This window comes from Echiichthys vipera (assembly GCF_963691815.1).
Source record: "Echiichthys vipera genome assembly, chromosome: 21".
NCBI lineage: Eukaryota > Metazoa > Chordata > Actinopteri > Perciformes > Trachinidae > Echiichthys > Echiichthys vipera.
The window spans coordinates 23,530,032-23,555,403 of record NC_139846.1 but is presented as its reverse complement, the minus strand read 5'-3'; the positions used below and the strand labels follow the sequence as shown (position 1 = coordinate 23,555,403).

Sequence of the window (25,372 nt, the reverse complement as noted above, 5' to 3'; positions counted from 1 at the left end):
TGGGCACGAGGCCTACGGCGGTTCTGAGGTCATTTCCTGTGCGCCTGTTGGGACATAGAAAAGAGAAGGAGGGACCATGCGCGGACATTTAAAACAATGGCGGCGAAAGGTTCACGTTGGTGTGATGCGGAGGTGGAGTGTTTACTGCAGATTTGGTCGATGAAAAGATTCAAAAACAGTCGACAAGACGCACAAAAACTCTGAGGTCTACGGAAAGATCTGGAAACAAAGCCACGCATCGCCATGACGTCATCAATGCGTGTGACGTGTTACGGCGTGATGACGTATAGGCAGCAAGAAGCATTCTCCGAGGCCCAGGTAGTGTGAGTATAAATAACTGTATAACTGTAACTGTGAGAAGTTAGGCCCCTGAACTGGTGTTAAATTGAGCTTTAATGATATAATATGTAAAACGACAAATATAAAAGTGATTTAGATGCCAAATTATTCTTAGGTTACAGGTATTATGGTTAAATTAATTTGCGTTTTGTATTAAACCGAGCAAAATTCTGTCTTTAAAAATATGGTTAGCTCTTATTTTACTCGGTGACGTCACTTTAAGCAGGATTCATGTGTTGGGACGATGTGTTTAAGAACATCATGTTTGAAATGTAGCATGATGATCTTCATGCACAACTGCTACGGTTGTTACAGACATTCACTAGATCGACTGCTCCTTATATTCTTTAAAGCAGAGATGCTGTATAATAATATAATTCATTGCGCGTCAATATGGGAACTCTGTCTTTTACTACACTTGATCTTGGCCAAAAGGCAGAGAAGCGATCCAAAGTCTATCTTTTGCCTTTGCTGCTATATTTGTTAACCATGTCTAAACAATTCTTTATATATATTTTTTAAATAACAGCTCGTTGTTCACCATAGATGAGTTTTCTTATCAATCAATTGATCTAACAATTTGTACCAAACAAGCATAGACTCATTTTGGTTGCTGGTGGTGACCGGTTTTAATTAAAATTAGACATATTCAAGATTGCTTATCTTAGTCATTAGCAAAAATGGCTATTCATCCATCTCCTTTAATTTGCGCACATTTCTGTTGTTACAATAGCATTATTAACCCATGGAGCTTTTTTTCCCATGTAAATTAAATTATTACAAAAAATGTTTTGTAATTACTGCACTTTACCAAAACACTGTGTTAGTTAAAGTCAAACTCTGGATGTTGGATAGCTTTACCAGATAAATATTATTGAATTCTCCAGTCATGGTTGCATATTATATAAAGGAAGAGATTCCTCTAATATCATCATCATCATCTCCATCCGCTTATCCGGGGTCGGGTCGCTGGGGCAGCAGCTCTAACAGGGGACCCCAAACTTCCCTTTCCCGGGCCACATTAACCAGCTCTAACTGGGGGATCCTGAGGCGTTCCCAGGCCAGTGTGGAGATCTAATCTCTCCACCTGGTCCTGGGTCTTCCCCGAGGCCTCCTCCCAGCTGGACGTGCCTGGAACACCTCACTAGGGAGGCGCCCAGGGTTCATCCTTACCAGATGATCCTGAACCACCTCAACTGGCTCCTTTCAACGCAAAGGAGCAGCGGCTCTACTCCGAGTTCCTCACGGATGCTGAACTTCTCCCCCTCTCTCTAAGGGAGACCCCAGACCCCCTCCTGAGAAAACCCATTTCCGCCGCTTGTACCCGCAATCCTATTCCTCTAATAGGTGAAATATATTCATGTTTGTCAAAGACACACAGCTGACCCCGGCAATAACAAAAGGGTTAAATCATCCTCCATTGCGCGGTGCACATGTTTTCCATTTCTTGCTGATGATTTGCATTCGCCAAGACAACACAATTGCTCAATTACTCAATTACACTGTACACATATTTGGAAGGATTTCACCCTAACTGTGCTTAATGAAAGACAAAGGTCATATTGATATTCTTTGCAATCTGCTGAATGTCTTTAAAGACTGGGTATTAGATAACTATGATGGAGGCGTACTGCAGGCAATCACATGAATTCGGTCAGAATGTGCAGCATTGAAGAAGTCCCCCTGGTCATATCCAAAGGTATATGGCCCACAGATGAGGTTTAAGCAAGGAGATAAAAATGAAGAAAGCAGTGAAATTCAATCTAACTAAATTGAGAAAAAATTATAGCAACTTTCTACTGATTTGGGCTAGCCCGGCATGGAGTCCCTGAGCTGTGGAGCCTGAAGCCAGAATCCCCTCGGTGAAAAGGTGAATTTTAAGAAGCACCAGATTAGGCCTGCCTGCCTGAGGATCTCTGAAGCTCATGAAGGACGAACATTTCTAAAATATAGCTGGGAGCCTGACCGTGTAGCGCCTTAAAATTAACCGTAAAGTATAAAAATCAATTTCAAAACTCACAAGCAGCCTGCAGAGACGCTTGAAAGACTGGTATGTGCTCCATCCTAAAATTAGTAAAGAGCCTAGCAGCAATGTTTTGGGTGTGCTGGAGGCAGGCCGCTGATTTGGAGCTGATCCCCTCAGTAAAGAGAAATGCACCAGACGAGATGAAATAAAACAGCAGACTCTTTCCAAATCGATGATGGAAAGAAGACATGATTTTGGCTATGATCATCATCTGAAGGAAACAAGACTGCACTCCCTTAGTAACTTGGCTATCAGTTATCATTATACAAGATAGTTCCTCTAAACCAACTGTACTGTTTTGTTCGAAAGGTCATGTGTCCACATAGCAGGGTTTTTTTGTCTGGCAGAAAGGACCAGTCCCAGCCTGGTCCTGGTCCTGGTCCTGGTCCAGTCCCAGCCTGGTCCTGGTCCTGGTCCAGTCCCAGCCTGGTCAGATGCGTACATGAACTAATGAAGCCTCTTGGATGAGAGGTGAAACGTCTTCCAAGACAAACAACCAGGTCCAGTTTCTTTTGACTTAAATTTCTTTGGGGATAACGACGACCTGGACAAAGGCATCTGGCAAAAAGGGGCTGGCAGGGCGCTGGGGAATGTGACCACATCTACGTTAGCTCAGTGGCTACATAGCTAACAACAAGCTTATAAAAACCTCATCAGCAGCAATCAGTGTTTGTTTGGTCTGCTCCCACAAATGCACGTCCCTGCCTTTGTTTCATGAACAGCCTACGATTACACCAGCACTTTTCTGCAAAGTTCAGGGATTTTCCACCATTGGCACTCAGAGCAGCTGCACAAAAAAGGCAAAGGGCTTCTTTCAAAGGGCGCTGGCCATTTTACACTGCTGAACTGCTGAATACATGCATTCTGAAGTGACTCACAAACGTGTCAAGCGTCAGGAAGGTTGCAGACCAGACGCTACGCTGGTAGTAAAAACTCTGACTTTGAGTCTTTTTGGTGTTCCACTGTTCCCTGTATTATGTAACCTTCCCTCAGGGCCTTACCTGAGCCGGTGTTGTGTTTAGCTGTATCTGAGGATGTGTGAGAGGTGGAAGTGGAGGCCACCCTCTGGTCTGAACTCATGCTGTCCTGGCCCAAAGGTGAGCTGGACTTTCTTGGCTTCTTGTCTGTCAGGTGCAGTGGGGAGCTTTTCTTGGGAGGGGGCAGTGGTCGTCGTGGCCTGGCCGTGGCGTTGACCTTCAGCCAGGCTTGGGCTTTGTACTCCACAATCTCTCCGTAGTTAGCTCGTGTCACCCGGCACTCGTACAGTCCTTCATCATTCTTGCTTACTCTGGACATCTGCAGCTTGTGTGAGATGTCGTTTCCCTGGACTTTCACTGTCTGTTAGAGTGATTAAAAGAGACCACAGTGTCATAACAATGATCGAACACCATGCAGTTCTATGACACATCATGTCACTTTGTTCAACAACATGCTTCATTATAACATAATTTGATAGAGTGATTTCAATTTATGTGTCTCGTTATAGAGTAAATATTCTGGGAAGTCAGCTGAGAAACTGGTTACAGATAAAAGAGCTAAATGATAATGCATGTCTTTTGGCAGACATTAAAGTACTTAATCAGAGAGATGCAGCGATCTTGTAAACCCAATTTTACCATTAAGCTGTCTTTCTCATTGATTTGCACTGTGTCCTGCAATGGCTTAATACAATGCAAAATATTGAAAAAAATATCCAGATATGTTCTGTACAACTTCAATAATTGCTCGAAATTTGTAAGAGTAGTAGTGAAAAAACCTGGAAGAATGTGGGCACAGTTAAAATGGCATAAAATTGATCTGGGAATGGCTTTATGGATAGATTTGTCTGGACCCAAAGAATCGAAGAAACCTCCAAAAGAAGGAAGAGTCATTAGCATTTTGTATTGGTGCAAGACGTTGGTGCCAGTTCTATTGAAGTGTTTTTTTAGTCCACTTGTCCTGTAGTGGTTTTAAGTCCACTTGTCTTTTAGTGGTTGCTAGTAGGCAGAATTGATCCACTGCCGCATATTGATATATATGTTTTATCTTTATTTAAATGTAATTTTATGCGTTTCTTCTCAATGCTTTTAATGTTTTATGTAAAGCACTTTGAATTACCTTGTTGTTGAACTGTGCTATAAAAAAACTTGCTTTGCCTTCATCCAAGTCCTCAGATGCACTGCCTGTGTGTTTGTTTGCTAGGTGACTAAACAGCTAACAACAACAAGCTTACAATGTGCATGGTGATAAAAGCACAACCAGCACACAAATGGGCTTTTCTGTCTCGTTTGTGATAGTTTCCTGAACAGGAGCGTGGAGTGATGACAGCAGCGCTTTTCTAAAAAGTTCAGAGATTTTCAAATAGAAGCACGTGGACGGCTGCACAAAAAAGGCAGAGCACTCAGAAAAACTACCCATTGACAACAGTTGAAGGGACACTGGCACATAAAAAAACACTATGTGGACACAGGCCCTAACAGTGCCAGCTTGGCACCAGTGATGTCCTTATTTTGGAGGTTCCTTGACAGAGTCCAGGAAGAAAAGATGTTTGTTTCTGTGACTTGCATTTCTAAAGTAAAGGGCCAAAGCTTGAAATGCTTTGTTGTAGCACCACCATCTGGCCAAATTACACATACACAGACACTCCTTGCTTTATCACGAGATGCTGAAAATAATGAACACCTCTTGTTTTGTGCTTAAAGTCACTGTTAACAATTGATAGGCAAATGAGGCATCACGAAGCTATATGAACTATTTTCTTAATTTTCCATTCCACAAGATGGAGCTCTATGTTCTAAAAAGGATTGAAAACACACTGAATTACCATTCATTCAGCCTTTCCTTAAACTAAAAGCTCCATCTAGTGGGCTCAACAAATACAACTAATGCTTCATGAAGCCACGTTCTCCCATCAGTATTGTTAACAGTTGCCAGAATAAAACATTGGCATTGTACGTTTCTGCATACCTCAGATATGTTGAATATCAATATTCCTGAGCCGTTGCATCTCGTTCTAGTTCCCTAATCGTCACATTCTGACCCCCTTGATCCTACATAGCCTCGCAAGACCATCCTGATCTTGCCATCTCCATTGTATTTTAGTAGCAGATCAGTCCGGTAACATGTGGCAGAGAAAATTTGGGGAAGGTTGACCAAGCGATCGAACCAATCAGCGTTGGTTTTGAGAAGGCTCAAAGTGTGATGCAATGAGAAGTGACTGTTCTGTGTAAACAACATGGCGGCTTCCACGGATGAGATGATCGCAGCTTTCGAGAAAGACGCTCGCTAACACTTTGTTCTCTTGGATCCTTCTGTTGAAATATAGACTGGGCACCTGAAATTGGGCCTTTTTTCCTGTAACTTCACGTTACACAAACAGCAAATATCCTTTACCCACATGCTGTTTACTTTCTGAGCTTTGCCTCTACACTGTTAGCACGCCATACGCTTCGTTGATCTGTTTGGTTGATTTGGCCCGTATGTTGGTGATAGACAGATGGTTTATCCAATCATCAACCAGTATTTTTGCCCCTTCCCAAAAGATCTCCAAACCAGAGTTCCCAGATCCAAGCCAATCCATCTGGCGGAGTCAGGTTAGCCGTTAAACTCCATGGTCACAGTTTTAAACATGTGGCTAACTTGTCAGTTGAAAGCCCAGTATGACTCACACAGACTCTGAAAGGTGCCAAATACGTTTCATATCGTGTAAGGATGAACGTGGTTTGCAGAAATTTACAATGTCTGGGTTGTTTTATTGTCATTGTATGAAGTTAATTATTGAAGCAGGACAGGAAACACATGTTCCTCCATCTATGCCATTACTTCACAATGTTATTATAACTCATAGAAATGTTGACCGTTTGTAAGCAATAAAGTAAATCTATAGGTCCTCTTGATCCCAGACCTGTCACTTTAAAATTGCATGCGGCGCTTTGACTCCAGTGAGGTTATTGGGAGGAAGTGTTGGGTGTGTTGCCCCGGGCACAGAATGCACATTCAAAGTGACAGGAAGAAGGGGGCAGGACTGTCGACGGGGCATGTGCAGAGAAAGAGAACCACTCTGACGGTATTAAAATACACTGCCACTGATTTCACTGATTAGCTTCTTTCTCCCGTTGAAGGTGTTTCATTTGGGGGAAAATCAGCCCCTGTTGTGTTTCCTCGAAATGAAACATCGCCAGCTTGCGCCATGGTGGCACACATTTGAAAAGGTTGCAATCAGGGACACGTGGTTTTCAACTTACACTTATTTTTGTCCCCTCGTCATCAGGATCAGGCTCTGGTATCATCTCCATCTGGATAGAGCAAGAGAAGGAGAAAGGGAGCATTAGCAGAGTGATAGTAGCCTGCTGTAGTGTCTGCTGCAGTGTAGCACTGAGGACACATTCAATATATATATATAGCACGTTATGCAAGTCTAGGATCAGACGTGCTAAAACCAGCTACGTGCCTTTTTAAAGGCATTATCTTTCCACTGACGGTTATAAATCTTTCAGTCCAACATCAACATGAGGTTGACAGAAGGAGTGATTGCATTGCTACCGTTCTTCCTTTAAAAAATAAATGCGCAAAGATGATTTATTTTTAGATCTTTGAGTGGTTCTGTGGAGAAATTAAAGACAGTTTCCAGACGCTGCAGTGAATCAAGGTGAAAAGCCGATTCAGACCCGGATGCTGGGTGACAAACTAACAACTCCCTGAGACAAATGACGCCTCAAAACCCTCCATCAGTCTCTGCAGGGAACATTATATTGTCCATGAAAACTTATGACACATAATAAAGCGTGAGAAGGACTGGAATATTATAACAGTAAAAGATATCCAAAGCAATCAACAGCAGCGTAGCAATGCCCCTATTTGAGCCCCAGCAGCATTACTCTAGCACGGTGGTAAGCACTAAGCCTACAGCCGACATCACGGACTGGGCATTGACTTTAGAGGCTATAATTTATTTATCTCACATCGGATGCCAAATGGATGTATGCCCAGGAAAAAAAAAATGTCTGCTGTCTACAAATCTGAAGAGGAGCAAGAGCCCTGCAGCAGAAAAGATTTGAGAGGAGGAGGAGGAAGTTTCTCCAGAGGACATGGGAGCTGCATGGCCGAGGCAGTGGTAAGATCAGGGATAAGATGGCTACTTATGAGCATTTGCAGCAGAGAGCGCTCCGTCAAGTGCTGTAATTACCTCTGAGGAACCGGCCGCTTCTCTCCGGAGGACGTTCGGCAGACAGGTGATTAATGAGCAGAATTAGGAGCCATAGCTTTCTCTGTCTGCATGTATGCATGACTCTTACATCTCGGCTTCACAGGCGGGCCTGGCATCCTCCATTGTATCAAGGAGACGTTCTTAATGCTGAGGCAGGATTAATTGTCCTCAAGTCATGGCGTCGGGCCGATCCAACTCATCAATTTCAGCCTCCTTTCTTTTCTTTTTTTACAAACTTCGCAGTGGTTATATGGGCTGGGTGTGCAGTCTATATCTGTCACCTGAGGAGGATAAAGTGAGAGATGCTCTATTCTGGTCTACACTTAGTGGCTGCTGCGTTCAGGGAAACAAAGTCACAGTGACAAAGAGGGTGGTGGAAAACAGTTTTTTTCTCAAACATTTCGTTATATAAGCTCCTACGAAGGCTATTTAAATAGCTTTTCATTACAACAGAGCTGAACTTTATTACTTTCCAGCCAGTGTCCAGTATTTAATCAGTGTCATATCAAATGAATGGTTTTAATTCTTTGTTTTAATTAAAAGCCTAATCAAACGCTTTCACATACACACACACATCATGTTGTCATTGCTCCGTTGATTACTGCAATTTGCAAGGATCTGTTCTTACTGATCGAAAGCCCACTGTAACATAAAAAGTACTGTCTGGGAACATCTTAACCCACAGTGTGGTCTTTATCAAGAGTGCCAAACTTGAAACGTTACTATACAAAATAGTCTGAGCCTTTATGTGCTCTCCAAGACGTTATTTCCATGTGTTTTTGCACATATCGAACACATCAAGGGTTCCCATGTGTCCTGAAAAACCTTTAAGACGGTTGACCAAAGTCTCCTGTCATGGAAAACACATGGAAAATGAGAGAAAAAGTCAAATGTGCAGGAAAATCTTGTATTGTCCTGGGACATTATTCATCATTTGGATGAGAATTAGCTACTGGTCAACTCTCAGAACTCTCCAAAACAGATAACACTGTCATCTGGATATCTACACTGTTCAACCCAAGTCGGTATTTAATCTAACCTTTAGACACAGCGAGCGATTCATCTAGTTTACCCCCCTTTCTCGAAGAAACCAAAGCATTCGTGGGCTGAAAATGTCTTGACGTACATCTATGTTGCCAGCCATCAGCCATCCATCGCTCTATAGTTGCTATTCTTTGCTCAACGGTGGGCTGCTTGTCGCTCTTGGAGCGTGCTGATGACGTCATATGAGCAGCAGCCTTGAGAGAGCCGCTGATGGAGAGTTAATCTAATATTTATTTACTATCAAAAGTGCTAAAATACATCCATATAATGTCTGTCGTGATTGAATACAATGTGCAAATTGTTACTATTGATACAAAAGATTATTTAGGTTACAAATCGATGTACGTCCCCAGTAAAGGTCAACTTACTGAGCACTTATCGATGCAGTTGGATCATAGGAATGTTAATCCACTGCAATCAATGTTGTAGACGGATCGTCACACCCTTAAATCATACTGTAGATCAACTGGTTACATTTTGATTTATTAACAGGCGTGATGGAGACAGATGCATTCACAGTCTTCTGAAAAATCATAGATCAATTCAAACATCTCTCTGTGTGTGTTAATAACTCCCAAAGGGCTGTCTGTTCCTGCCACTCCTCCCTCTGTGTCTCCATCCATATGTTGCAGGCAAGACGGTGAGAGAGACACATGATGGATGGGTAAATAAATATTTGCCTTCAATACCAGCCGCTCCAATTCATGTCCTGTCTAGCTGACCATTTTTTAAACATTGAATAATAACATATTTTCCTGAGGGTAATTATCATACCGTGTTGCCACATGCAGGTGTTGTAGCAGTGGCGAAGTAAAAACCACCAGCAGGTAGCGTTAACAGGGATTTAATTATTCGTAAGGTAGGAAGGAGCATCAACTTTGCACCTAAATACACTGCACAACACTCACATTGAACAGTGGGGTCAGTAACCACATATTTGTTCTGAAAATGAGTGATGTCCAAATGAAGCTTCATGAAGCACTAGATGATGCTCTGTGTTCAACAAAGGGTCGAGAACACACTGATGTACCATTCATTGAGCCTTTTTATTTAAAACAAGAGCTTGATCTAGGGGGGGTTCAACGAATACAACTAAGGGTCCGTCCACACAAAGATGTTTTCCTGTAACCGCACAACTTTTGAAAAGTTTGGACGATCATTCACACGCAGCCGGCGTTATCGGATCCTGAAAAAAGTAATTTTTGAAACCGGGTACCAGAGTGGGAAGATTTGAGTCTAGACGGGGAAACTGCATACTTTGTTAAATAATACCGTTATCGCCCTACCTCTGACCTTTAACCCCCCCACGGCATCACATAACAACAACAGTGCTGCTGCGTGAGAGGACAGAGACGGACCCAGAGACTGTTTCCTGAACTGGACTCTGAGCCACATCCATGGGACTGAATGAGGCCCAGCACAGATTTCTCCCTTTTCCCTGATGCTCTGAATAAGGAGCTAAACTGCTCTCTAGTCTCTGCTTCTAAATCCAGTTCTAAGAAGGTGTGAAAAGTCTCTAAATGGACCCATAGTCTGTATACCGAACTGGAATCTGGGAATGGATAAGGTCATATGGTCTGAAAAAGCTAAATTGGTTGCTAAGAAAGTCTAAAAAGTCTCTAAATCTAGAGAGAAAGTTCCCATCTGTGAGTGCTTTGGGACGGGGAAGGGGCTCCCAGCAGCATCCTCTGCTCAGTGAGGACACTAACTGCAGAGTGAAGGGGCTCCCAGCAGCACCCTCTGCTCAGTGAGGACACTAACTGCAGAGTGATCGGTGCATCAGAGTCCAGAACAGCACCAAAGTATCCACTAACACTTGGGAAGTCTCTAGATTTGGAGAGAAACTCTCCGGTGTTTGGATTCTCCACAGCGTCTCCCCGTCTCTTCTTCTCCGTTGTTGGTGTATTTCTGTGGTAGTTACAGCGCCACATCCAGGCCTGATATGTGGACTACAGCGTTTTTAGCTGGTTTCACTGGTTTCGTGTGGACGCAGATAGTCCAGTTGAGGCCGTGTGGACGGAGTCTAAGATAAGAAAAAAGGTAGCGTATTCACTTAGTACTACTGGGACACAAAAACATGGCCCCCAAGTTGAAAGTCTTGTTTTGGGACCCCTCCAACACCGCAACCCTCCTCCTTATGCTTATTTAGCGCTTTTATACGACGTCACCTGATTTCCTTTCCATTTCCACAGTAATAAATTTGCCTATTACATACAAATTACAGGGAATTATATGGGTATATGTACAAACTGTGAATGAGGACAGCTTGTATCATTGGGAAACACCATTTCACCACTGTGGCTGTGGGCATATGTATGTATTTTTTTTAATGTTTAATGATGTATTTATTTACTTTTGGAACTGGAGCTGCTACTGAGCGCAAATACATCCAGCAAATTGGCCAAAAGTGCAGAGTTTTAAGAGTCCAACATAAACAGAACTATCCCTCGACTCAAGGTTAATCGCGTATAAGTGGTGCCCGGTGGACATTGCACACACTGCGTAACAGGACACAGACAGGTCATGCAGAGCTGTATTTTAAAGAGCCGACAGCTACGACTACATGTGTGTGGGAACAGTGGGTGAGGGTAAAAGGAACAACTATGTGAATCCTTTTTTGTTTTCGGGACAGTATCTCTGTGCTGTATCTCAGGGTCAGGGTCAGTATGAGTATGCTCGCCTTGGTCGTGTATTGAGAACAAATCTGTGTCTGGTTTCACCTCTGCCTTTTGAATATTTTAAAGTATTTGATCAAAATTGACTCTTTTGAATTCCCAGGCACTAAAACTAAAAGATTAGGCAGTATTTCATGAGTGTGAACCCATTAGTCCCTCAGCCCTGTGAAAATGCAATTAAGGTAATTGTGACATAATGAATGTCCGATATCAATTCAGAATCCATCTATCCATCCCATTTATCATCCGCTGTAAAAGCCATTTATCTGCCACTAAGATGTTGCTGCTGTGTGTCATTTAAAAGAACAGATAAGAATAGTTTTAAAGAGAATAGTCATTATTGCATTTGACTGTTTCAACTAGTCAAAAACGGCTTTTTCCCTTATCTAAATGTGACAAATGTTCCCAATAGTAACTTCCAAGGCTGTGACGGCGATGTAGAAGTTTCCAATGACACTGTCGGAACAAACCTCCATTATTTTCCCATTTATATTTCATTTCTATCGCATGAGTGCCTTCTGAGCCAAAGCAGTGGCCGCTCACAAGTATCTCAATTTCAATCGCTTGTCTCTTTATTACAAAACCCTTCCACCATGACACGCCGCCATTCTTCATGCAAATCTCAAATTGACTTGTTGTAAAATGTGCTCCACAATTATTGTGCATCAAAGACCTCCGTTGAGTTGCTGCGACTAAATTAACGTCACATGGAGAGAAATTGCTCAAACTGATATATAGACCAGACCACCCCGTGTTGTTGTTATTGTAGTACAACTCGTATTGTGACGGGACAGGATGTCGGAGGCCTAACCCCGGATAACGGACATGCACGACCAATGGAAACACATTAAAAAGGCTGGATATTTAAATGAGTTCATCCAGCTTTCATCTTTTTTTTTTGTAAACACAAACATTCAGAGGAGGTTAAATTCAGGCCGTGGACTTCATATGACATCTTAAACCCTGTAATCTTAAGCCATGGTGGCGGAGGGAATGTGGCATGATATACTGCTGTGAAAAGCTTATCATCACCAGTTTCCTTAATGTGAGGCCGGCTTAGTATGGTATTGAAATACATGTTTAAAGAACCTCTTTTGTTGTTTAAATATGATAGGAGGCAATAATATTTCACTTGAATGCATCTGATGTGATGAATGACAGAATTAGTGTCAAGACATATGGATTTAAATGTTAAATTTAACTCCGGCGTAAAATCATCCCAGGGTCTTTTTCGGCAAAGACATTCATCAAATAAGCCATCAAGACAATTTATTTCGTGTATAGACTATTAACTATGCAACTTAGTCACCTGCTAGAGCGTACGCCTCAATACAGAGGTTAAGTCTTCACCTTAGAGGACCAGGTTTGACTCCGACCTGTGGCCCTTTTCTGCATGTCACCTCCTCCCTCTGCTGTTTCACAGGGCCTTTCATCGTCTGTACAATAATCAGTAAGCTATAAAAACTACATTTAGCCTTTTTAAAGAAAATCAACAACAACTACAATCAGCTAGTGGTGCAACGGATCATCATTGATCCGGGATCCGTTCGGATCAATATCTTTGGTTTAGGCACACGTGTGATCTGAGGATTGATTTATGACAAAAAAAAATTGTGCGCATGTTGTTTTGTTAAGAGCAGCGCGGTCATGGCTAGTGGAGGAACGGAGGAGCTTGAACGCGCCCGCATATGGGAGCATTTTGGCTTCCCTGTCAAGTAGCATTTTGGTTTCCCTGTCAAGTGTAATGATGAAGGGAAGGGGTTAGTGGATAAAACTTTGACGGTGTGTAGGAACCGTGGCACAAGACAGCCATATGAAAGTGGGAACACATCAAGCATGGCCACGAGTCCAGGGGAAACCAGAGCTATGTGACGATAACTGCTCACACAGCAGGCAGGGAGATGAGAAGTTCGGTGCCCCAGACTCGCCCCCTCTACCAGAGTCACACAGGCACTTAAATGTGGATGCCACCTGATGCCAGTACACTGCCAGTACTCTTGATGATTTTAGAGAAAGTTGTCATTGAACAATTTGTATCATCTTTGCTTTTGGATAATACTACTAATAACAATGCATTTTATTGGCTGCCTATCAGGACACTCAAGAATTCCTTACTAAAAAAGTGACCATTAGATTTTAGGTATGGTAGAATTTCATCAGCCAAATAACACAGATAACAAACACTGCTCAGTATGTGCGATTGACAGCTGACAGAAGAATGGACTATTACAGCTGGAACCACCATATTTGGCTGATTTTTCAACATAAACTCCATGAAGCTGAATCCAAGTGACAAAGAGAAAGGAGATTTGTGTGCAGCGTGACTTTCCGTCAGAACTGGTTGCAAAACAAAATAGTTCAGTTCAGGAGGCAACGTTGCCGTTATTGTCAGAAGCTTGTGGAGCTTAGCAGCAGGTGCGTTTTTACAGATTAATTGTGAATTTGCAGCAGTACCATATCTGTCACCGACACGTATCTCACTGTTAGACTTCATGCATTCAGTATTAAACTGCTTGTGGCCCTTGTTTCATTAACACACATCTCTCTCTCTCTCTCTCTCTCTCTCTCTCTCTCTCCTTCTCTCTCTCTAACACACAAATGCAGACCTCGTTGTCATTTTTATTCATTGTGTTGTTGGAGTTTTGGTGTATGCTCAAAGCCCAGTCTCAGTTTTATGGCATTCAAAAGAACATCATACTTTGTAAGATATCAAAAGAACACGTTGATAAGAATAATATGTTGGTCAGCTGTTTGCTGAGGTGTGTAAGTTAGTATAGGTCTTCATAATATATTAACAGTCTTGTCAAGAGCATCCATGACTCAAGACACAGCTTTAATGTTGATATAGTGCATCAGAAAGCGTAAGCGTTTGTGAATGTAGTCATGAAGTATAATTCTGATTATAATCCAATATGAATGCCCTCATAATGCACTATAGTTGCGGTGATCATAGAAAGTGTTATGACATTGGTTTACAGTGTAATTCCATTAATTTACTGTTACAAAAAAAAATTAAAAATTGCTGACAATCTGGTAGGAAATCTTAGCGTGCTACCTGTTTATCACCATGTTGTGCCGCCGCTAACGCTTTATTCTCATGGATCCTTCTGTTGGAATATGGACCGGGCCTTTTATCTGTACCCGTTCCCATCTGGTGGAGTCGGGTTACATACAGTGATCCTTGTAACAAATAAATTAAGCCCTGAACTATCCCCAAGTTACATCTATAATGTTCTATGACTGTTGATAGTACATCAGAAAACCTGTGTTTATGAGTGTAATCATGAAGCATTATAAATACATTATGATGCACTATGATTGACCTGTGTTCTTCATAGAAATTATAATTTATTGTGTTTAACTTTGAGATATTTTGGTTCATTGTTTTTCTAGCTGATATTTGATGTTTCGTGTAAATGTTAACGCTCTGTGCAGGATATGGCCAGCTGTCATTCTTGCTATTTTTAGATGTGAACATCCTGTATCTAAAGTACCTAAATCAGTTTACCAGCTCTTGGCTGTGCCCCCCTGCACATCTGGGTCCATTTTGTTATCAGCTGGTGGCTCCAACGTCGTATAACCGTTAAAATGTGGCCAATGTAAGGATATGTTCAGTGCAGCGTCAATGGGGTTTAATAGAAGATGTTTCAAAGATCAAAAAGACTATGTCATGGTGTAAGCCTCTCAGTATCAAAGTGCAAGGCTTTCTTTGTAGAGTCGCCATTTGCAGTGATACTCAGTAATGATAAAAGGAGAAATCCATTATAGAAGAGCTCCAGATAACGCTGTCTCCGCCCACAGCAGCAGAAAATAGACCAGCATCTGATGTAGCAATATGATGATAAGTTTTGCATAAGACAAATGTAACCCACCAGTGAATATTCTCAATTCAGAGCTAATTATATGCCTGTACACCCACTTTGATTGAAAGCAATGAGTTCATGGCCCGTTGATGAGAAATGGGGGACATCATGAGCCGAAGTCGAGGTAGATGAGGCAACCTTTGACACATTGAGCATCACAAATTGATAGTGTTTAACAATGAAAGAGTATCTGTGCTGATTTTTCATCTTACTTCAACCGGTGTTGATGCTGTGAAAGAATACGTCTACAAAAGGAAACTATGAATCTCAGAGTAAGGGATAAAAAAAGGTAGTTTGATTTGATTTGATGCACATCAAAAAAAGAAGCTGCTTTAATAAAAATACAGAACACTCTTCTGAAGAAATAAAGACTGTTATCAGAATCCGGTTTTCACATACAAGGCATCCACTCACAGTACATTTGCATTGGTTCTTTGACGTAAATGTAAATGCTGGAAAGAATCAGGTAATCAGTCAGTCAATCTGTCAGCTATGTAAGCATGTTTGTAACCTGGCTGTTGTCTCTTGGCAGTAGGCCGTGTTCAAGAACGGGGACCAAGAACAGGTCCGGAGCAGAAACAGGCAGCACGGGCAAGACTTCCTTTGAACACTCAGCCGTCAGATCTGTTTTGTTGTGTTTGGTTATGAGCAACTTTAAGCTGTGGCTGCCTTGTGTTTAATAAAAAGGGTATAAGTACTCCCCTTCCATCCTTTTGTCACAAGCTGTGAGCGGCGAAGCACAAGCCAACATTATGCTGCAGTGGCCAATCATGTTATCAGTGATCAGACTTGTCTTAGTGATGTCCAAATGAAGCTTCATGAAGCATTTTCCACTTCTTACTAAAGATTCGTAACGAGACAAGTTGAAACTTGCAACTACTTGCACCTTTCAGGTCTGCAATGTCCTGAAACCGGCCCATTCAGACCAGTGAGACCAGAGGAGCCTCTCCATAGCAACACCTATGTACGTCTGTTCTATTCTCCGACTTTTCAGGCTCATTTCGTAGCTGAAGAAGAATTACTTTTATTTATCCGCAAGGGAAATTCAATTATTATTATACAGGTTACACACACACAAGCCCGAAATACACACATGCACAAACAGAACCAAACCGGGGACCCTCCGGTTCCCAGCGGAGTCACCTATGGACTGAGCTACTGGGTGTAATTTGTAACATTATAAAATATAAACAAGGACAGAGATAGTGAGATACTTGCTGCAGCTGCATTTCTAGTTGAGATAAAACAGCGAAAATAAAGTTTTATTCCCTGATTCACTCCTTTGTTCTGGATCACAGCGCTCACTCTCCTTATTTATTGTATTGCTCGCTCACCCCCCCTCACACACACAGTCAGTTCACACCGCTGCAACTTTCACCTGCGACGCTCTAAAACGGTCTTGTTGCGTTGCAAATGTCTGGTCTGAACTGAGCTTTACATGCACCATTTTTGCTTATTCAATGTCGTAGCACCCGTATACCAAAGATAACCTTACCAGTTCTGCTCCTAAATCTGTAAAGGTTTAGGTTTGCTACACTTGTTCTGCCATTGTGAGACTGAACTTCTCTTACCTTCTCAACGTCAGTGGGAAATCTTCCATGGAAAATCCTTTGAGCTGTATAGCCCTGGATTTGATGTGCTCTCTCCTCAATTCAGAGTATCTCACTTTCAAGCATTCGACTCCTATGATCCCGCGCAAGCACAGCATCTTATTAATACATCACAACAAACATTCAAGGCAATGCCATAGAGTAAACACTGCACGTGTAAGGCACCTACAAATTGACGTGTATTGATACTCAGTGACACATTTCCAATTATGATGGATGTGTTTGGCTCCATTGAGATCTATTACAGCCAGGACAACTTAATCATAGCTGATAATGACCTATGAATGTTGCATGCATATCAAATTCAATCTCTCCACCAGCCTGCCCCCTATTTAAGAACAAAGTGAGGGCATAAAGTTAGAGTACATAAAGCACAGTAGTATGCCCTGCAAAGTGCTTCCTAATTACAATGTTCACATACTCGAAGATGTTTTTGGTCTAAGCTTAGTTGTTAACCCTAATTACATCCCTCAGCTGACAGGGGTCCCATTCACATGCAAACACTAATCCCCTTCACAGCCCATTGGTTTATGACAAGAGCTATGTTAATTACATGTAAAGCCTGCAATTGTGCGTGTAGAAAACATGAAAGTACTTGAATTGTGTACAATGACTCCATTACTTTAACCATTGAAGGAGAAATGATCCTTTGACAATTCCTTTACAGGAATTAAAGGCAAAACGAGCGCTTTTATTGAACTTTGCGATGCCGTCAAAGCACAACTGAAACAAGTAGTATGAGATGTGTCTTCAGACCGACAGTAAGAATAACCTTAAAGTCACATGCACTGAATAACTGTTCATCATAGCTCTATTCATGACACCCATAACTAACACTAGCTACATTAGTATCGAAATGAGGACACCATGAGTCCCAGTGTGCAACACTGAGGTCAAAATCAGAGTTCTTCCTCTTTCCAGCTTCTGCTCAGGCAAATAGCCATGCAGACACCCTCAGACGTGCACTTGACTCTCTTTGTGTCGGAGCATCAGAATCCCACAGCGTTAGCTTCAACGCATCACAATTAGACGCCCGGGCCCAAAGGGCTGCTAGAGTGCTTTCAGTTCTTTCATCATCCTTTCAAGTTTCATCCAAATTGCTACACTTAGACAAATAATTCTCTCATACACAGATCATAATTCCAGCTTATTACATGCAAAACGCTTCTCGAAAAAACGTGTCTTTTTACTTAGGTAATTTAGTCAGTGGAGGATATTTGCTAGATGGATGTACCACTTAAAGCTGGGGGGGGGGGGTGTTCAAAATGAGAGAACAAAGTATTAATACTTGATGTATTCTTGAGTACTGTTGTTTTTTATCGTTCATCATTTGATTGAATATCCACTGTGGCTACACCACTGCTGTACTAGCATGTTTTTTTGTTTTTTTTTAAATGACCAAGGCACTTCAACAAAAATCTCTCTCTCCTTTTAAACGTCTACCTTTGTAGGTTCCCGCATAGCAAAAGTGCAACCAATACACCAAAGATGGAAACAGACAAGCGTAAAAAAGGGCGTGATGAACAAGCATGGAGATGAAACGCCACCTTTGAGAAGCTCTAATTGATTTGGCAGTTTAATTTTTGTCCTGGCTGGCTAATCCATTTCCAGAGAGACAAAGGTGAAATGGCTTGGCTGGAAATGAGGGGACGGAGGCAAAGGCAGTCTCCGAAGAATACAGAATGAAATGAGAGACACTGAGTGAAATGTCAATTCAAGTCGACGGCTAGCAGAATGACAAAGTACTCACTGCTCCCAATGGGAATGCCTAATGAGAGGCGAGAGTTGACATTTGAGGAGAACGCAAATTGTGACAGCTTCAGTGCAGTTTTTAAAGCTCAACTAGACTATTAAGTGTATTGGCAGCTTCAACTAACAACTGCTTGAGAACTAAAATGCCCCGAAATCCTCAAAAGTGTGGATCGCTCACTGCTATGTAGGCAAAACCTTTAGATAAGCTTTGATTTCTCTCTTTCTGTGGACAGACGTTTCCATCAGTAGTAACATAGAGAATTAATTTGGACAAAGGGGGTGAAACTGCAGCGGTTCAATTAACAGGAAGTCCTTTTCTGTTCCAGCCCCAGGTGGGTCACATTTACAAGTTTTTTTACATCAATGTTTTGCCTTAACGTCAAGTCGAGCCTCCCGACTTTCAAATTAACTCTCCGTTCTTTATGTAAGGAATCCAATCAGCTCTTCCGTCCTCTTCGGATACATAAGAATGTCAGCGGTCTTGTTTGAACAAAGAACTAACAAGATTTCATGATGAGATTTCAGACCCACTTAACAATGATCTTAGCACAATATGGTCCAAACACGTTGAGGTGTACAGGAAAAAACTTCCTAATGGGTTCACAGAAAAACTTTAAAAGATGTTGATGAAGACTCCAAGTATTTGGGAGAAGAAGAGTCTGTTCAAAGCACTACAGATGGCTAAAGTCTGCTTACAGTAATGGCGTGAGACTGTTAAAAAAAAGAGCTACAGGGGTGGTGCAATAATAGGAGCAGCACATGAAAAAGGTCTTTGAAATAACTAGATCACAATAACAAATGCAGCCACACAAGCGAGTCTTATCAAGTTGAACGACAATTAATAGTATATGTGTCGGGAGGGACGAAGAAGTTTGGCAGTCACTACAGAATGGCTTTTTACAGCCACATGGAAAAAGTAATAGTTAAAAAGCGTGTAAAAGTTCTCTAGAATAAAAAGAAATTCTGACTTCTAAGAACACCACAACATGCCAACACCTTCACACTTCTACCGAGGTCATCACGGTGTCTACGCCCATTAAGTTCTTTGATATCTGATATCTGTAACACGTGAAGTGGTGAATCTACTGAATCAGTTGAGTGAGAAAACAACTGCGTCTAACACAATAGTATGCTGTTTGGGTGTAACTCGAAGTGTAATTCCCCCTCAAAATCATCCCATGGTCTTTTTGCGCATTTACACTCATCAAATACGCCATTGAGACAGTTTTTTCCCGTATATAAATTACTAACAGAGAAATCCGGGAGAGTTGCTAACAGCCTGACGGGGCAAACACTGATTAGCTCGGGGGAAGTACGGTGAAGGCATCAAAATGGTTTCCTTAACCACTAACACTGCTCAGAATAACACCAAACCATGAGAATAGTCCTTAACGTTTGTATGGAGTTTATTAAAAGAGTGTTTTAAGGACTTACCTACTGGCCCCTGTACCAGCTCCTCTCATAGTGAAGCCCATTCAAGTAAATGCAATCCAAAAGGAAGGAGCCCATTGGTGCTTTTGCCTCTTTTTATGTGTAGGGACTCTTATCATGCTCCTACAGAGGTTTACTGTTATTTTGAGCAGTGTTATTATTATTATGGTTAAAAAAATCTGCTTTTATGCCTTCACCGTACTGCCCCAAGCTAATCAGTGTTAGCCACATCGGGCTGTTAGCGACTCTCCGGGATTTCTCCATTAAACAATGGGATGTTTTGTGTTGGAATTACACTTTAAGGTGTCAAAATGTTAAAAGGAAATGACTGGTAAATGGTAAACCACTAAAGAGGGGGGATTTAAAGTTGCTGTGTTGGTTAGGTGTGGTTTATTTCACTTTCAAGTGTAGATCACAGCTGATTAAGAACAATCTGAGTTGAATAGCTTAACTTCAATAAAATCTGCTGTGTCAAATCACTGTGACTAGTGAGAGTTTAGTGAGGCTTTTCTGTTGTCTTTAAACTTAATATCCTACTTTCTGTTTTACTCAAAGCTATAACCAAACCGTTTTCTTTCAGAAAACCCACCCCGCCTACGCCCCCTTCAAAGCCACCATTCCTAAAGAAGTGTGCCTCCAGGGTCCTGCAACACTACCTTTAGCAGCAGTCCTCATAAATGCTGTCTGGCAGTCACTGGAGAGAAGGGAGAGTGGGACGCTTGATACATTTTTAATATATTTTTCCCTTTTTAAAAAACAAAGTGAAGCTTTCATCACAAACAAACATGGTATACAGCCTTACAGCTTGACAATTTAAGATGCAATATTTTAACACCCAAAAGGGGGAAAATATTTCACTATTGATCACTTAAAACTGCCGTATATCTCACAGAGTATGCTCATGTTTACCAACCAGGCTGGTGTGTGGTGCTTCATAGCAAACAGATACCTGAAGCAAAACACCCACAGCGAGAATGTCTGCCTATGATGGAGCTTCATAGGTAGTGTTTTCCTGTTTTGCTCATGAAATATGTTCTTTCAACGCTTCCTGGTCTCCGAGGAGGTTTCCTGGCAGTTGTCATTTCCGACATTGTGGGTTTGTGTGGTGTTTTATTGACTCTCCTTTCTCATGGTGGAGCACAGGATTATTGTGGACCAGGACATGTTTAGCATATGTTCATCTTTTCTTACAGGGAGGTAAATCAAAGTGTAGATGATGGATGGTTTATCTAGTGTTAGGTTAATTGATGACTCTAAATTGCCCGTAGGTGTGCATGGTTGTCTGTCTCTGTACGTCTCTATGTGCCCTGCGATGCCCTGCAATAGACTGGCGTCCTGTCCAGGGTGAACCCCGCCTCACGCCCGATGTCAGTTGGGATCGGCTCCAGCCCCCTGCTGGACCACGACAGGGACAAGTGGTTGAAGATGAATGAATGAATGGATGGTTTATTATTGAATTGCGATTGGTACTTGAATATAGTTTAGTAGAATTTCTTTAAAAAATAATTAGTTTTATGTAATTTACAGGCAGTTGGATGAGGATCTGAGGTCCAGTCAACCCAGGACGGGCCCATTTGAGCAGGATCCAATTATATTCAGTCTAATCGGGTGAGGTAGGATCCCATTGTATTGTCACAGGTCTCTGGTCTGCTTGCTAATATTTCTAATACCTGAATACTTTGCATTTAGATTGACTCTGAGCACCTTATTTGGGTCAGTTCCCACTGCCCTGTGGTCCCTTTTGGTTCTGGGCTCTTTTTTAGTCTTTGCAAGTGAATTCATGCACAGCAGGTTATTCATTGGTCTGTTTTGAATTAGGTTCTTTATTTTGGACCTAATTTGCATTTGTTGCCATTTCCTTTGCTTTACTTTGCTTTCAGCACCTTTCATGTTTTTCCTTTTAGAGTCAAATTAGAAACTCCTGAGGTTCTCTGTTCAATTTTAAACAAACATTCAACTCTTCACGTGGGAAATGAAAGATCATAAATTGATGTTAACGTTCATCTTAAATCATCTTCTTCAGTAATGAAAGACTAGAACCTGACCCTGGATCTACCATAAATTCTCCAATCTAATGGGGCAACCGCTGTCACCACTCATCACCACTTATAGTCTCTTTGTGATCGAGTTTCATTACTGTCATTTGGTTTAAGTGTCAGACCTTGTGGTACAAAAACCTGAACCTGTTGGCTTACACTCTAGGGTGTCAACGGTAGACTCTTGGATGTATTGTGAATTGACTATAGCATATACTAAAAGATGTTTGTTTGTTTTGGATAGTTCGGCCTCAAATGTGATAATACCCAAAATCCTGTTCAAGTCACACCTGTGTGGACTTTCCAGACGTTCGACATGCCCAGAATATCTTTTGGTTACACACACACAACTGTGGTTATCATCTCGATAAGTCACCCCAGGTTTTCCCAATCTAGTTATCAGAACGTTCATGTAAAAGGGGGCGGGGTCTGCAGTATATGATATCATTGCAAACCCGGTGTCTACTTGTCTACTTGCAGCTGCTGAATGCAGGAAAGACCGCTGACACACAAAAAATCACAGACTGTGTCAATGTGAAGATTAACAGGCTCAGACAGAAATATCACTGTATAACTGAGAGCAGCAGCATGCACTGCTATAAATGGAACAGTGTATCTGGTTAATTTACAAAAGAAGAACATTTAAAATCATTTGCTGTCTTTGCAGCGACAAAAGGAACAACTTTGCAGCAGAAAAAACTATTTATCTGTGAGAGCCAGAGTTTTGTTTCATTCACAGTATCACTGCACCATTTATCTGACTATAATTAAAATTGTGTATCCTATTCAATGAGTGTGCTGCCTAGATGAAAAAGACAACAAGGCAACAACACACCAAAACACCGTAACATGGCCGATTTTAGCCTACAAAGGTGGCGTTCGGGATAGGCATGAAAACCACTTAGTTAGGATTAGAAAAAAAGTCTGTGGTTCGGATTCGTACGTCCATCCTCATAAATAAGAGTCGACCTGACAGCAAAAGAACACCAGCATCTCCAAGCGTGATTAGTTTGTGTGCTTGACAGTGTTTTGTGTCATCCCCAGTGGACGAATTTCAAATAACAGTTACTCTTGTTGAAAAAATTGCAGTTCACGTCTTCTCTAATTTTACACTTTGCAAATTCATCCTGCGGGCCGGAATGGACCCCTTGGCAGTCCGGTGTGTTTGACATCCCTGATCTATATCTTTCATATAAACGGTATATGTACAGTATACATGCATATCTGCCCTCCTGTCTCACCTCAACTGCTGTTTCTGTCCCCAGATCTGATTTGATCTGTAATTACTGACAGTACCCAGTAATTACTGGAGAACCCATGCAAGGTTAACCCTAATATTTTTCTTTCGTAGTACAGCGCCCGGTCACCTTCCACTGTGTCTGTCACTGTTTCTGGGATCTCGACGAGGTCTTCAGGTGGTGTGCCGGTTGGGTTTAAAACAGGCGTCGAAAAGTTGCATTCATTATCCACTAAGTCATAACTCAGGGATGAAGGTCCAATTTTGAAAAGCCCTGCTGCAAGCTACAGGCCAAGCCCAAGGCATTTAAAGGTACAGGATCACTCTTTTAATCTACTTCAGTTCTGTATAACTTATATGATGTTTGCATCACTTTGGCCACTGCCAATGGGTCTTGTGGCCACTGAGACTTTTTGTCACACCCATGTTAAATGGCTGCTATAATTATAGAATTATGCGATAGCTATTACTTATGAAGAGTATAATAGTGTAAGACATGATCTTATTTGATGGAAATTAATTGGCACATCAATCACACATTTAGGAGTTCCATTTTGGTCGTTTCCATGTCAGGAGTATTAATGGATGCTATCTTGACTCGTTTGGAGTTATGGAGATAGAGGTGTGTGTCAGAGTTGTTTTTGTCGCAGTAGAAATGAACGCAGTAACACGACAGCTGCTTCAAATCAATTGTTATTTAACAATTGTCTCTGGGGTTTGCAGTTGAACCTTTTTTTTCCTTTTCCTCCGGTGAACCGCAGTCGGTAAAGGTGTGTGTGCTGCATTATTGAAGGGGTGTGCTCCAGCGGTGCTTTGATTCGATAAGCAATAGACCTCTTTAAGCAGATAAAAAAGTTTTAGAGAGAGAGAGAGAGAGAGAGAGAGAGAGAGTCTCCTCAGAATACTTTGCCATGAATCCATATTAGCTTTGAAGTCCAGATGCCCGACTTCAGAAAGTAATGAAGTAGTTATCACAAAATTTCCCAAAGTTAAGAGGGAGGAATGAAAGCATGGACTTAGAAGTCATACTCCTTAAAAAGATTGTAAAGCTCCTAAGACTGAGCTTGATATCTCATCTAAGAATTAACTCCATGAATAGGGCATACCAGGCTTATGTCACTCACCATTAAAACGTTATTTGTAAAACATTTCCAGAAATCAGAGCATGCACTCTTACGCTGCCTGTTTTAAAGTTTTTATTCCGAAAATCACAGGGGATGAGCCTCCGCAGTCCAAACCCACAAATCCTGCAGCCATTAACCTGACAGCCATCTGAAGTTAAATTGCATGTTGCTTGTGGGTAATGGATAGTGTTTGAATCTGAGGAGCAACCGTGGACAACTGCTTCAACTCTTTCACAGGCAGGCATTAGTGTCTTAATCAATTTTATGAGGTAAACGATCATGGCAGTCTGCGGAGACGTTGGAGGTGTGGGCGTTGGGAAGCAGATGGAGAGAAATAAATTGTGTAACAATGAACTGTATTTCAGATGCTTGCAGCTTCGACTAGAAAGGTTGGACTTTAATGAGGGGATGGTGGAAATATTGATTGATTGCAGTAACCCAGTGGAGAAGCGCCAGTGCCTCCCTTTGAATTAGATTTTTATATATATAACAGCTTCACCAGTCCGCCTTTAGGCTATCTCACCAACTACTGTTGCCTACGTCCAGACTGTATCAAGCAGCAAAAAAGTTGCAGCATGTCGTGAACGAGTGAATTTGCCTTTCTTGACATCGCCAATCCTGCAATATGACTACATAGTGCTGCATGGGGTGACGTATTTCTTGTAGGATGAACGTTACCGGCGGTTGGTGCTGGGAAAATATGCGTTAAGCAATAAAATCTATTCTATTTCCGGTTTCATAAATTGTAACACTACTCATGGTGTTCCCTCAACAAAAATGCCAATGGGAGTGTTATACTTACATGTGTTGATACGTTTATGATTTCTGAAGCAATACATGTGAACGTCAGATGTGAAAATCTAATGTCGGGCGGCCGGTAGTTGAGTGGTTAGAGCAGTCGCCCCATGTAAAGAAGCCGAAGGTGCTTTTAACCCGTTGTTTAACCATCTAGAGGACTCAGAAAATAAAGAAAATGCTAATGAAGCTTCATTTTGCCATCTCTAATGTTAACGAACTCCACAACCCACTAGCTACCAACTGCTTTTCAAC

General features: G+C 41.7%; 1 protein-coding gene across 1 annotated transcript in view; it reads right to left on the bottom strand.

The window, feature by feature from the left end:
- Positions 1–25,372, bottom strand: part of vstm2a (V-set and transmembrane domain containing 2A) — an 83,861-nt gene that overhangs the window by 18,772 nt on the left and 39,717 nt on the right. The window contains exons 3-4 of the mRNA XM_083936610.1: positions 6,589–6,639; positions 3,367–3,703 (exon numbers count right to left, since the gene is read on the bottom strand). Coding sequence (XP_083792736.1) covers positions 3,367–3,703; positions 6,589–6,639 — 388 coding nt within the window. The remainder of the gene's footprint in view (positions 1–3,366; positions 3,704–6,588; positions 6,640–25,372) is intronic.